Source organism: Dendronephthya gigantea, unplaced genomic scaffold, assembly GCF_004324835.1.
Source record: "Dendronephthya gigantea isolate DGI-Jeju-01 unplaced genomic scaffold, DenGig_1.0 000070F, whole genome shotgun sequence".
Lineage (NCBI taxonomy): Eukaryota > Metazoa > Cnidaria > Anthozoa > Malacalcyonacea > Nephtheidae > Dendronephthya > Dendronephthya gigantea.
The window spans coordinates 117495-132091 of NW_021163080.1; the positions used below are offsets into that span (position 1 = coordinate 117495).

At 36.6% G+C, this 14597-nt stretch overlaps 1 protein-coding gene across 2 annotated transcripts; it reads left to right on the forward strand.

Moving 5' to 3' along the window:
* The first annotated feature begins 5784 nt into the window (after window positions 1-5784).
* On the forward strand, window positions 5785-12051 carry LOC114531325. Of its 2 annotated transcripts, XM_028552961.1 has the most exons (11): window positions 6212-6226; window positions 6505-6572; window positions 7613-7981; window positions 8286-8328; window positions 9318-9477; window positions 9583-9654; window positions 9883-9955; window positions 10027-10103; window positions 10573-10663; window positions 10932-11009; window positions 11669-12051. In XM_028552961.1, the coding sequence occupies exons 3-11, from the start codon at window positions 7631-7633 to the stop codon at window positions 11816-11818; spliced, it is 1095 nt and encodes a 364-aa protein (XP_028408762.1). In that variant the 5' UTR covers window positions 6212-6226; window positions 6505-6572; window positions 7613-7630; the 3' UTR covers window positions 11819-12051. The 2 variants fall into 2 exon arrangements, with proteins under 2 accessions (XP_028408761.1, XP_028408762.1); XM_028552960.1 differs by lacking the exon at window positions 6505-6572 and having other exon boundaries at window positions 5785-6226.
* The last annotated feature ends 2546 nt before the right edge of the window (window positions 12052-14597 follow it).

Sequence of the window (14597 nt, forward strand, 5' to 3'; positions counted from 1 at the left end):
GTACGTTTATTATTTTCGTTTACCTTTCTGGCCTTTAATTCTTATCAGGGTTGTCGAATTACTGAAAAAAGAAGCACAATATTGTTATAGTCGGCACTTTGATTTCTTTGTTTGAAGCCCCGTTTACACTACAGTCAATTTATCGGCACGGCACGGCACGGCACGGCTAAAATTGGTACCCGTACCCAATTTTATTAGTGTTCAGGCAACCAAAACAAAGGCCGAGCATAGATAAAATGGGCACGGGTACCCATTTTAGCCGTGCCGTGCCATTAAATCGAGTGTAGTGTAAACGGGGGTTCAAACAAGGAAAACAGCGATCATGGCAATAATATTTGGGTGATTTATTCAGTAATCTGGCAACCCTGCATGATTCTTATCTTCCCCGGAGCTGTTTAGTTAGCATGCCTATATTTTTCCGCCATTTTATATCTATTCTGGAAAAATCATTAATTGCATTAAATAAATAAAAGTGCTCCTCTCGCCAATCCGCATCCAAAACAATAAATATTTGATGAAATACGATTTTTCTCGAGATTTATAAAATTGATGTCGATGTTTTTATGCACTGTAGGATACCTGACACCCCAGAATGTTTTTAACTCATCAATTCCAAATAACAGCAGTCATATTTCCTTCAGCAACTGGGCTCTTACCACTTCGCTGAATACTGATTGAATTTTTGTTTTGTGATTATATTATTTATATATATACGATTCCTATTCTGATGATACAGACTGTGGTGGCCAATTTTTGGTAAGCAAAAATTCTATATATCTGCATGTTCTTAACTATTTCGGAAACCGGGAAACGAAGCGATCAGTAACGTAAGACCATGCACCAAAGGAATTTAAACGCTAAAACGTGAAACAATTTAAACGTGAAACAAGAAACCGCCATCGGAAATTCTCGAATCATATACTTCCTGGAAATTTCCGACGGAAATTCTTAGACCTTAGTAAATAGTAAGGCGTCTCACTTCCGATGAGACGATCCCGTGTTCTCTCAAATCCTCTCAAAGTTCTCACAACTAACCATTAAATGTCTTGCAATTTTATGGTTAGTTGCTGAAATGACATCACTGGGGAACCTGTTAAGGGTAATATAAAAATATTTAAAAATTTTCAAAAAAGTACCGAGTTTCTACCCGTCTTAAATCGAAGTCCGCAATTGCAATATGTAAGATCGATTGAAGATGCTTTAATTTCAAAATTTTGCCTCGTGGCTTTTTCACGGCGTCTTAGGCGTCACGCCGTGTTTCCTAAATTTCGCTAATACATGTGAAATCGACCAACCTCATCTATGAAAGAAGCAAAAGCAAGGTGGTACGCTGAAGAATGGACATGCAGCCGTTGCTGATTCAGATATAGTTCTCTGATTGAAAACAAGACCTGGAAGCTTGTGGAATTATACCGCCTGCATGGTCGAACAGCAATTGGTTACAAATGAGTCTTCAAAGCAAAATACGATTCACAAGGAAAGCAAATCGATTCAAAGCATTGTTAGTTGCCAAAGGCTCAGGAGGAATATGGCATCAATTGCGATGAAACGTTTTCGTCTGTAGTGCGTTTTTCGTCAATACGCGAGCATTGCCGTTCAGAATAATATGACGATCAATGCATCAAATGGACGTGTTCAACATGGGATTTATGCATGAGGGATATGTTCAACCTGGAGGAGGTTGAAGTGTGTAAGCCTGAAAATCTCTCTATGTCTTCATTCTTCAAGAAACAGTCTCCAAATGTTGGAATAAAGGCTTAAAAGAAAGTTTAGAAGAGAATGGTTTCATTCAAGTCTCGACATGCAGATCTGTGTGTTAAGGCCCACACACACTGGACGCGATTCGCTAACGCAACGCGAATTCGAAATTCGAATAAAATAAATTCAAGACTGAAAGAACATTTTGAGAAAAATATGGATACCAGACCAGACAAAATGTACTATCATTCAATAATTACCAAGAATATCAAAACATTACCAAAATTAGCAGCTTTTGAAAACTGAAAAATTCGTAAAAATCGTGTCGCGTTGGCAAATCGCGTCCGGTGTGGGTCGGCCCTAAATGTCAAGTAGGAATTCGAAGGCACGACCGTAACGGGCTGTTCATCATTGCCGTTCATGTTGACGATGTGATTCCGGCCATATTGACAGGAAAAAGTTACTGATGGAAAAGACAAAGAAAATTAAATATCCTGAAATAACGAGGCTGGCAACGCATTAAGGAACTGTTTGGAATGGTTAATTTTAACTTTCACGTAAAAACTTTTTTAACGTCAACTCGCAACGAAACAATAAGCTAATTTAAGGATTTAAGCAACATTTCAGAATGTCGTCCGAAGAATGAAGCTTAAAAACATCCAAGCGGGAAGAGAATTATGTCCTGAAAGGAAAGAGATAGGGGAGGGACGTGTATGGGGCAAGCTTTAGATCAACTTCGTTCAACAGTGCTGCAAATTCAATAAGAAACGAAATCTCCGATCTCAATTCTAACACGAAGAGCATAATCCAAAAGGAGTTTCGAATCCGTTTCGACAGCAAGAACGTCCAAATAATGAAAGTTCTCGGAGGCTTTCGATGTATCTAAACTGGATATCGATACTTTGAGTTATCTTCTAGAGAATTTTGACTGTTTGAACATCAGTAGCCTGCGTGGCAGACGGTCATTTAGAAACACAAACTTCTAAAAGCCTATAAAACATCTGAGCTTGTGAACAGTTCATTGCATACAAAAGAACTAGAATTGTCGAGGGCAAAACACGGTTCCCAATTGGTGCTATACCGCCGGAGTTGTCTATGAGCGAATAGTCAATGAAGGCGAAGCTTGAGTTGACAATTAACAATTAGACAACGAAGGTGAGTTGTCTAATTGTTTTAGTATACACCCTGTACCTAGATATATTAATTTCGAGAAAATAATCGATACACCGCAATTATACACTGAAAAATAATTTAATTAACGTTCACCATCACGAATAGACAATGGTTGAGTAGTCAATCAGAATGTAGGATTTGTAATAGACAGTAATCGGGTGTATACTAACGTATATTAATTGAAGTTCCTCAACTTGAAGAACAGCATAGCAATTACGCGAGTACGGCAACTGGAGTGTATAGCTTTTCTGTGTTACGATCGAAGCTCACTCCACGCAAACAGACCCGGGATTCGTCATTCGAACCATCTTTGCATTAACTCGTAACAAAGATTTTGTGCCGCAACTCGACATTGATGTATACTATTAATTCGTGGGCTTCAAAGGCAGCCAGAAGGCTGAATGTGTCTAAAGATAAAAGTTGACGTATGTTAATTCACTTCTAAGAGAGTTACTGTAAACCGTAAAACTAGAGTGAGTCACGGGAGCCTCCACTCTCAAGCTTTGAGGAGATGCATTTATATCGACAATGGAGTAAGGATATAGGAAGATTTTACCGTTCTGAAATATTATATTTAACTAATTCTGCTATTACTATTAAATGCATGTAAATATAAGTTCATTTCATTGAGTAGTACACAATGGACATGTCACATGTTTTCTACAGTTAATTGTTCTTTATAAATAATCATTAACAATCATAATTATTGCAATTAAAGCCAGCCAAAAACTAATACAGAATAATGTTCTACTATATAGATACTTGCATGGATTAGTGTTGACTGATACGATGGTCTCATGCTTTGTAGTTTTGCCGGTATAGGAACATAATTTTAAGTAGAAATATAATAGAAAATAATGCAAAATATCTTCTTTCACATTTCTGCAGTTGCCCACATATTTGTACACCCCCAACCGAAAATCTAAAAATCCGTCTGGCGTCTATGCTATATAATTAATCATCGGTCTCCTAGTATCACCTGCTGTCTATGTTTAAATGTCTGTTTTTCTTTCACCTGCCTGTTGTCTCTCTTCAAACACACAACTTTTTCGTTCTCCACAACAAGTCGATGGGCCTCGATTATTACTTCTTCAACATCAAACTCGCTGTGAATGTCCTTTTCCTCTTCCCCGGGACTGGGTTGAATTTCCTGGTCATTCTTAGTTTCTGGAGATGCGCACAACTACGAAAGAAATTATGTCATTTCATGGTCATGGTGTTGTCGTGCTTCGATCTTCTTTCTGTTTTAATTAATCAACCATGCATGGCAATTGTCGCTCTGTTCACTGGAAAGTTCAGTGCATACCCAAAATGGGTGCGTATCTCATTCGGCACTTCGGCAGTTTTTCTTGGCTTTTCTTTACTTGCCATGTTGGTAATGAATTTTGAAAGACATTTGGCGACATCGCACCCTTTTTTTCATCAAGTCTGGGTAACAAAGAGAAAACTCTCAGCTCTTCTTGCGGTACTAATTACTGTCGAACTTACTCTGGTATTGATTTCTATACAGGACTTCTTGATTCCCCATCAAGTTGTTGCTCCCGTTACGTTTGCAGCCATCGTTCTCCCGATGATTCTTTTCAATTTCAAATTGTTAGTTGTCGTCAGAAAATGCCGTAGAAGCAACAGACTTTCCCCAGACCGGATGAAAAGGCTCTCTTTGAAAAATGTATCCAGTTGTCTACTGGCCGTTGCCTGTCTGTTTTGTGGTGCTCTCTATTCCATTGTGTATTTATATCGCGCTGGGGAACAAGCCGAGGGCTAGACACACGTTTAACAATGTAAACATTGCAGGGTTCTGGTGTTCAACTTTAATCTCCATAAACTCAACATTCAACTGCTTGATTTTTTACTGGAAAAACAAGATTTTGCGCACAGAAGGAATGAAAGTTATAAAAAGCTTAAATATATGGCGACGGAACCAATTTCTATCCAACAATTAGGTGTTCCTCAGCAAACGTTTCGCAAAAATAGGTATACAATAGCAAATATAAATACTGTTATCATCGTAAACTGATCCCTACGGAGGAACACAATTTTTACCTTAGCCTGTGCACAGACATATATAGGTCTGTGCACAGGCTATTTTTACCTATGCAATAGATTTTTTTCCTTATCTAATTTGCTCTTTCGAGCCAAAGATTTTCACTATACATGCGCATACAGTGTAACAAATATTTCGCTATGAACAAGGGCAATAGTGTACCTTTCAACGTTTTCATCAAGTAGAAACAGTTAGCTATCTTGCGCATGCACGCTCACTTTAAAAATATAATAATGTAATGCAGTACTATTCACAATTTTGAATACATGTGGTAGTAATGATCCAATGTTGATTTGTCGATGAATCCCATATTGGCCTCAATAGCCTGATGGATAAGGTCCCCACTTCGGGTGCAACGATTCCAAGCTCGGGTCCTGCCGGGACCGTAGTCTCTCTCATCGTTGCTTTCACCAACTCGTTTACATTATACAGGACGGATGCAAATTTTTAATAGAAATTTTATATTGGATATAATGGCTATACACTGAAGTGGTTTAAAACTATAGTAGATTAGGGTTTTCATGTTCAAATTCTAATAGACCAAACGTTCTGGGATGATCATTTTCCTTCTGAAAAGAACTTCCAAGGTCGATCCTATTTCATATAGATGGTAAACGTTGAGTTCCTAAATATGGAGATATATTTGGAGAGTAGAAGTTATATATGTTATTTACCGGCTAGGAGGTCCGGATAGAAAAATATTTTCCCGAGGTCTCAAAAACGGCCCGAGGCCGAAGGCCGAGGGACGTTTTTGAGGCCGAGGGAAAATATTTTTCTATTGCTACTCGTTTTATGGTACGAAAAAAAGGCACGGAGCCACCTTAAATCAGATAATTCGCGCCATTTATTTCCAATATGGCCGCCGGGTAAACAGTGGAGATTCTTCTCATGGTTTAAAAAATGGCCAAAAGTGGCATTTCAAGTGCTAAAAAGCCGCGCAAGAAACGCCAGTCGATAAACTTTTTGACCCCAAGAGAAAGATCAAAGCCAAAATTTAAAAAAACCTCCACCGACGGGCTATTGACCACTCCGGAAAATGGAGACCAAGGCTCGCAATATGGAGCCCATGGAGACTCAGATATGGACTTATCGTCAGGTAATAAAAGAATCAAAATAGTTTCTTCGACACCGAAATCATCGCCAACAGGACATCGAGATAACAGTAGCTCGGAAAGCGTTTTAAAGACTCCAGTAGCTCGGAAAAAGAAGAAAACCAGTGGGAGGCCTGCTCATACGACTGTGATCACGACAGAAAATGATAACCATGACATTACGTTGGAAATTGCCAGAAAACCTGCGGCCTACGATAAGGTAAGTCACAAGGCTGCTGTTTAAGATATTGCTGTATAAGTCCATTTCGGGAGAGAGGGGGGCCTTTTAGCCTGGCCATACAGTGATACACAGAATTTTTATACCAACCTTTATACCAAGGGAGCAAACGGGCTGTGGATTGTGGATCACCAATACGTTTACTTATGGACCTATTGCACTGACGTCATAATCATTAAAAGTTTCCTATTAAATATTTCTGTATTTTGCCCAAAATTTACGTTTTTTCAAAATTTATGCTGCGTTAATTTGTCCTCCAGATGCCTAATGCGATGTCATGTGCAAAGGGTCTATTGTAATGTGCCTCAGCAAAAGCTGAAGTATATAGGTATGTGAGAAAAAGCCATTGAAACTGTGTTTCAATTAAATATCATATTTTCTCTGTGGTAATGTTCTTACCTTCTTTAGCAAAAAAGCCCCCAATTTCCCGAACAATACTTAGCATAGATGGCATAATTAGAAAGCAGTAAATTTTGACTGTCGGGAAGTCTGTTTTGATCAGAACGAAGTGTATGCAAAATGCAGTTAAAGAGTTTTATACAACCGAATAATGAGGGTCTGTTGTCTTGTCGACTGTTCGCATATTAAAAAAAAAAAAAGATGACTACTGTACCTACAGGCTGACTATACAACTATAATCACAACTTGTGATTGAAAATTTATTATTCCAGTCAGTATTCATTGTATGTAGGCCCCTGGTTCACAATATATAATACATATTGGTTTAGGTCTTTGTGGTCCAAGTTTAACTATTTTGCCTGTGTCCAATTTAATTGTCCTTAAATGACAATGTTAGCACTTAGCAGGAGAAACCGAATGATAAACTTTTCTGGAAATATGATCTAACAAATCTAAATGTAGTACGGTTTTTCAATGTGGTATTTATTGATATCAAATAATATCTTATTCTAAATTAAGTGTGTCTTGTCATCCTTTTCTGAAGTGCAAATGATTATATGTGATAATACAATTCTGTGAAAGACATTTCCTCCAGTTGCATCTTGTCTCCTGCCTATTTATACTTAGTATGGTTCTTTTGTGTCTCTCTACTGCACTAAAAAGGTAGTTTACTGCCTGGCTTAAGAGCTTATATAAGATAGGGTGGTACACTGCAATATAACCCATGATCAATTTGGCGCATGTGAAATATTGAAATGTACATTTGCAAATTCCTCTGAGCAAATTTGCACTGCATTGCACTGCCTTGTATACGCTCTGCAAAATGAAGCAAGGAAAACAGAACAATTTAAAAGAGCAATGCCAAAAGAAGATTCTTAGTTTTTGAGCAAAATATACGTACATACGTACGCAACATACGAATAATTTACTCTTTACCCAGTGGTTCGTTTGCTCTTTAACCGTACGTAGGGAGGACAGGAAAAGGAAATGAAAACAAGCACGAAGACCAAGAAAAGGAAACGACCTTCAGTCAATTTTGTTGCTTACAAAGAACAAAGACGAGTTAGTCACCACCAATCTAATACAGGGCATACCCTCAAAAGAGGGGAAAATGTCGATAGTGATGCCAAAGCATTTAACAGCTCACTATCAAGTATCAACAGACTTTCTAATAACCATATCAGTAAGTTGTCGGATAGCTGCTCCGACAGTCAATCGATAGAACATTCGACAGGTGTTCTGGTGTCATCCAAAACCAGTCAAAAACGGAAAATGGCTGGTGAAAAGGAACTGCAGGCTACACCCGGTCGTGAAGCAAAAAAACGCAAAACGTCAAAGGTACAGTACTTAATACACCTGTTACTACATAATACATACACTAGTACCTTCCTGTCTTTGATGTAAACAGCATCAGCTATATGGTAATCAAAACAGGCACTGCACCTTTAGAAATGGCATTGTTAGCTAATATACTCCTCATAAAAATGAGATCATTGTTTATTATTGGCATGATAAAATTTTCTAACGATTTATCGCGATCTTTTGGGGCAGTTTTGAAAGCTTACATGATTACGACTAAATTGAAACTAGGCTTACTTGTATCCTGCTATAATAATATATAAATCGTAACAATCTCTTGTAGACTGCTTCTCCAGCAAACTCCTCTCTCACTCCAACATCCTCAAGTAAGTAAACCAAATAGCAACATTACTTTTGAATAACATCCGAAATCCGAAACATCACGTACTGTACCCCTGTCTTTCTGAGTTGCATGTCTTTTGCTGTGCCTTTTCTCCCCATCAACCATGCATTAATAACGCATGATGCAGTGAACTCTAATAAATAACTGGAACGATACCACCTCATTGATTTATCGTTCGAGTTATTTATTAGAGTTCACTGGTATGATGAAAAGGAAACAATGTATAGCTGTATCCCAGTGAACTCTAAGTGGGCCGGAACGCTAACTGTAGTGATGAAGTCTCTCAAATCATGATTGCACGAGAAAAACACTTTGAAAAGGGCTTGGGAGGGTGTCAATGAGCAGGAAAGTGTGCTTTTGGCAAAAATTTGCGAGGAAAAGGCGTTATATATATATATATATATATATTATATATTATATATTATATATATATATAATATATATATATATATATATATATATATATATATATATGGTCGCTATTATGAATTATATACTTATGTCGAGATTTTCCGCTGACATAACGCGACCGCAAAATGTCCCATATTTCTGGTGATTGGCATTGTAAATGAAAACTCCTGCTCTTGAAAAAAAGGTAAACATTTTTTCGCGTTCCCAAAACTTGTTTTTACGGAGGTTCAAATATGAATGCTCTAATCTTGCTCCGATGGATGAATTTTCAGTGACGGCACCACGAAATTGAATGCAGGGAGCCTGGGGCTAAGAGTTGAGTTAACTGACATGGGCGCCCCCCAGTGACTGTGCTTACTGCCTAATTTGGTTAAGATAAACAGTTTATTTTCGGCTTCGGATCTTTAATAGCGACCTTCAATTTGACTTGAAAGATGGCGGCTAAGTTATCGTTCCAGTATACACTTAGAGTTCACTGGTTGGTCCACATGCCGCCATCATTCGGTTGTTGTTTTCATTCGTACGGTGCATATGTAGAACTGCATGCTTACAAACTTGTAGGTACCAGAGTCAGACCTAAATCAAGGAAGTCGTCGGGAATTCATACGGCTCTAGATCGAATAAGGGATCTTAAAGTGACGAAGAAGTCTTTCGAAAAGTGGAAGCCTTTGTCCAAAGTAACAATAGCGTTCGTGGAGGATATCATGAAATCAGTGACACTGTAAGATCTGTTGAAACATTTGATCGACGTTCAGTAACAACGACAAAAATTGGGACAAAAATTGTCATCATGATCTGTCTGTATCACTTTTATATACTGTTTAAGGAGTGTCATAGCCGAAGCGAATCTGGAAACTGACGAGGGCGCAGGAAAATGTCTTGCAACGTTAAAAAGAAGGTTTGTTACTTTTATTACTGTATATAATTCTAACGTCTTCTCTATAACAAAAGACAACCTAAGAATACACTAAATGAATATAGTACGACAAAATCACTATCAACTACTATTTATACCAATAATCTAAAAATGCCATTTTTAGTGCATAAACGATGGATATGCAAGATGTTGCTTGCACAAGTTGGCGTGCATAGGCGCACCATTTTATGTTGTCTGATTCTTATTAAGGGTTATGGAAAGAATTCCAACTTTGAAGGCACCGCACACGAAAGGAGATTATCGAAAAATGGAATCAGAGAATGTACGCGACTGCCGAAAGACGTATGATTTCAGTGCATATATACGTAATTGATTCTGCATGTTTATTTTCAGAGATTATCTGAAGATGCTTATCTTGAAAAGTCAAGGGAGTTGAACATTTTAAATAAGAGAATCGAAGAGGAACAAAAGTACGCTACATGATACCAATAATTTTTCTAGCATAAGTTATTTCTGTCATAACTCGCGTCGCTGGCAGCTGGCATTCCCCCTTCGAACTCCAACCCTCGTCTAATCAATTGACACCCCCCCCCTCCCCGGCTAGAAGTATTTGCACCCCACTAATGTCTTTAATGTCTTGAACTGTTTATAGTTCGTGATAATTGTGAAACTGTGAAAATTACGAAAGTATTAATTCATGTTCACGTCGTAGTTTTGGTGCATCATAAGATCCCTAATGTCTTTCGTGTAAAAATCACAATTCACCGGCTGTCATGCCTGCATGGATCATACCCAGCTTCAATATATATTAATAACGATCGTGATACATCTTTGGAACCGGAGCCCGAATCTTCATTAATTGTGATGATACACACTTTAAAACTTTACCCGTTTCCCTCCAAAATGACTATACACTATTTATTTTCGCATTTTTTCTAGACTATTGGATAAACAGACAGCAATGGTTGGCGATTTCACGAAACAACTTGAAAAATTTGAACATGAGCTGGAAATTTTAGAAAGAGATAAGGTATGAAGATATACGTCTTCTGCGACTACTGGAATCAATGATTATTCAATGATAGTCACATTTTAGCACGTGTCTTAAGCTAGCCAATAGCATTTCTTCAATCTTATAGATCATGTAATTTGTTAATCCTTCAACAGCGTTTTTATTCTGACATTAAAGAATGTCTTAATTTTACATTTTATATCTTTTTCGATAGCTATAAAAAATATCCCGCAATACACCAAGCTTCTGTATGCGTTTTACATTGACGTTTTTATGTATCTACTAGGCCCATCCATTAATTAGACAGTCGAAGGATGTGCTCAACCTTCCGATGTTACCGGATGATTTCTTCAATGAGGATGAGGTATCATGGGATGCATGATATAGTATAGCTATACAACAGACTGTCTGTTTAAACCTAGGAATGGACCATTTCCCAAATTTAAAACTTGGAATTTTCATCAGTACAGCTGGAAAAATCATTGGAAAAAATATTTCGTATAGTGTGAAAACAATACCGTTCGTAGATGGCAAATTTTGTATAAATTAGTAAAAATTTTGTGTAAATTTTCTAAAAAGTGGCAACGCTTTTCCACGCGTAATACTAATTTTACGCAAAATTTGCGAACTTCTCACAGCTATTTTTCATATTTCAAACATATCCAAACCAAACCTTTCGATTTTACCTATTCTGTACCGACGAATTTTCCTAGTTTAGTATGGGAATGGTCCATTGGTTTCAACTTCACGAACACACAATGCAGTTTTGATACACACACTGTCAGATGAATGCTTTTTGTTGGGCCGTAGCAAACACTATCTTGCCATTTGCCCACAAATTCCTATACAAATTACAATGGTTGTGACAGCTATACAATATCCTTGTAGAAACGTTTGCCTGACCTTTTTTGGAATAAGTATTTCAGGGTGTGTTCGCACATACTTGTTCCCATGCATGTCATCCTTAGCAAAAATTAATTATTTTGTTATATGAATTGATGTCCTTGATACCCTGTTTGTTAGATCTTTGAACAGAGTTTGGATGAATTTAAGAGCGTAGAAGAAAGGCATCTGTGCGAGACTTTGCTGGATTTGCGACAAAATAACAAGGATGCAGACGTGGGTAAATGGATAGAGAAATTAACAGATTTTGCTAAAGAATTACATGAATAGTGCTGAACCTAGCAAAAGTAATTCAATTCGGTAATTTTCTTTGGTACATACCAGGATGAAATACATACAATACATACCTGCTCGCTCAGTTTTTGTTGAGGAGCATTTACTTACTGATACTTTGCGGTGAAACAGTAGCGAACAATTCAACCCTCGGCCCTGGCTATACGAAGCTTCAATTTTTTCTCGGAAGTAAAGCAAAGCAACTGCGAAAGGCGTAATGGAAGTTTATTTGCATGACGAATTTTAAAATATTGTGTAATGTATATATAACAATGCATATTTTTCTTTGGGTGCTGATAAAGGTTTAAACACTAATATATTTTAGTAATGATATATTATGTTGTTAAAATGGGTATGGCCCTATGGGCAATCGACGATTCACAGACACATGCATGCAATTCCCCTCTTAAAGATAGCTCTTGTTTTAAGTTAACCTGCGATGTTTTCGCAGTGACTGCCAATTTTCTGCTTTTATTTTTAAACTTTCTCTGTTAAAAACAGCTCCTTTAGCTCGAGTAAACGCTTAGCAAACGTCTTGTTAAAACTCAATTAGGCAACGTTGACGACTTTTTCAATGCTCTAAAAAGCAACCAAATATGCTCAAAAACCAAAGAGATTATAGTCTCAGGAAATATTTGAATATATCTTAACATTTATTTTTAGCATCTTAACACAGTTTTTTAAAATTTTCAAAAGTCGTCAAATTTGGCCAAAATGGTAAGAATACTCCTACCCACGACGGCGAAAATTGAGATTATAGTTACTGAGATTATAGTCTTAGGAAACGTGCGAAGCCATTTTTAGCGTGGTAACACATTTTTAGAAAAATTATAAAAGATATCGATCCGGTGGCCTATAGGTTAAGGCACGGTCCTAACGGGTCCCATTTTTCCCACCGAGATTACCATTTAATTTAAAATTCATCAAAAAGGATTAGGTCAAGTAGAGAACAATAGCTTTCGACAAATGACGCGGTGGTCTGGTGGTTAAGACATTCGTCTCTCAATGCGAAGACAAACGGTTCAACTCCCAGCAATGCAACAAAATTAGCCTAAAAAATTTCGGCGTGATTTCGAAGCTTTAAAACGGTTTAAAGGACTCCTCGGCCTTTGCGAAAGACTGTAAATTGAAAAAAAAATTGAAATAGAAAAATTCTCGCGTTCAAAAGTACGTACAAATTGAGAAAAACGCACAAGTAAAAAAGTTTTTAAAACACGTGTTTTCTAAAAAACCTGAAAATGAAGAAAGTCACACGAAAAAAAAATTTAAAATTTCCCGCTTTTAAAAAACTCATGTTTACACTACTCAACTTTTTTTTTCACAAAAATTTGACAGGGTGATTTTCTCGAGAATGAAAAAATTTAATTTTTTTCACTTTTTTTAAATTCTCTGAGATTTTCAAAAAAGTGAAAAAAATCAAATTTTTTCACTCTCGAAAAAATCACCCTGTCAAATTTTCGTGAAAAAAAGTTAAGTAGAGTAAACATGAGTTTTTTAAAAGCGGGAAATTTTAAATTTTTATTTCCGCCTGACTTTCTTCATTTTCATGCAAGCTTTTTAAAAGACACGTGTTTTTAAAACTTTTTTTACTTGTGCTTTTTTCTCAATTTTCACGTACTTTTGAACGCGAGAATTTTTTTATTTCAATTTTTTTTCAATTTACAGTCTTTCCGAAAAGCCGAGGAATCCTTTAACCGTTTTGAAACCTTCCAAATCACACCGAAATTTTTCGGGCTAGTTTTTCTGTGCATTATACCAGGAGTTGAAACGTTTGTCCTCGGATTGAAAGAAAGACCAACGTCTTAACCACTAGACCACCACATCTTTATCAAAAGCTATTGTTCTTTATTTGACCTAATCCTTATCGAAGAATTTTAAACAGTGCTTCAAATTTAAATTTTTCAATCAAGCAAGGCAGGAATTTCGATAAATTGAACAAAAATTCAACAAACAACATGTTTATTAAATGATTGAATTTCCACAAAAGGAATCAAGAAAAGGCAGTATATTAAGGCATTAAAGTTGTTTTCTTTCAGCTTCTATAAATATCAAATTATTGAAAATTTTCTAAAATGTGTTAGCATGCTGAAAATGCCTTAAAATGTTTACTAAGACTTTTTTTTTCCGTTTTTTAACGCATTTGATTTTTTAATCATTGAAAAATTCGTAAATTTCCACCAAAATTAACGATTTTCGAAATTTTTCAAAAATATTTTAATTAACATGCTAAAAATTGCTTCAAATATTTACTAAGGCTAATCAATTTCGTTTTTGAGCATATTTGTTTTGGAGCAATGAAAAATTCAAAAATATAATTTCGGCCAACATAGTGACGGATACATATCCCTACCAATTTGGCAAAAATTAACGATTTTCGAAAATTTTCTAAAATGTCTTAACATACTGAAAATGAATAACAGCCGTTACCATTTTGGCTGAAATTTTGAAGATAATGAAAGACAGTGCAGTTTTTTAATTTCCGAGCCCTGAATAAATATACCAAATCTATCAAATTAAATACAATTTCAGCGGTGAAATAAGTGGCAAATGTTGAAACATTCTAATGAATCTGAATTACCATTTTCCTCAAATTTTAATTTGTGACCTGTACAATCAGACTTGCCTTCATTAAAAATACAAAACAATTGCACCGTAACCATTAGCTTCACGTGGGCCGCATATAACTAGCTTATGCCGACGTAATACTGCTCCTTTGCTCAATGGAATCCATACCTGTGGTATTTTAGCATCAGCGCAAATGTTGAGAGTGGAGTTA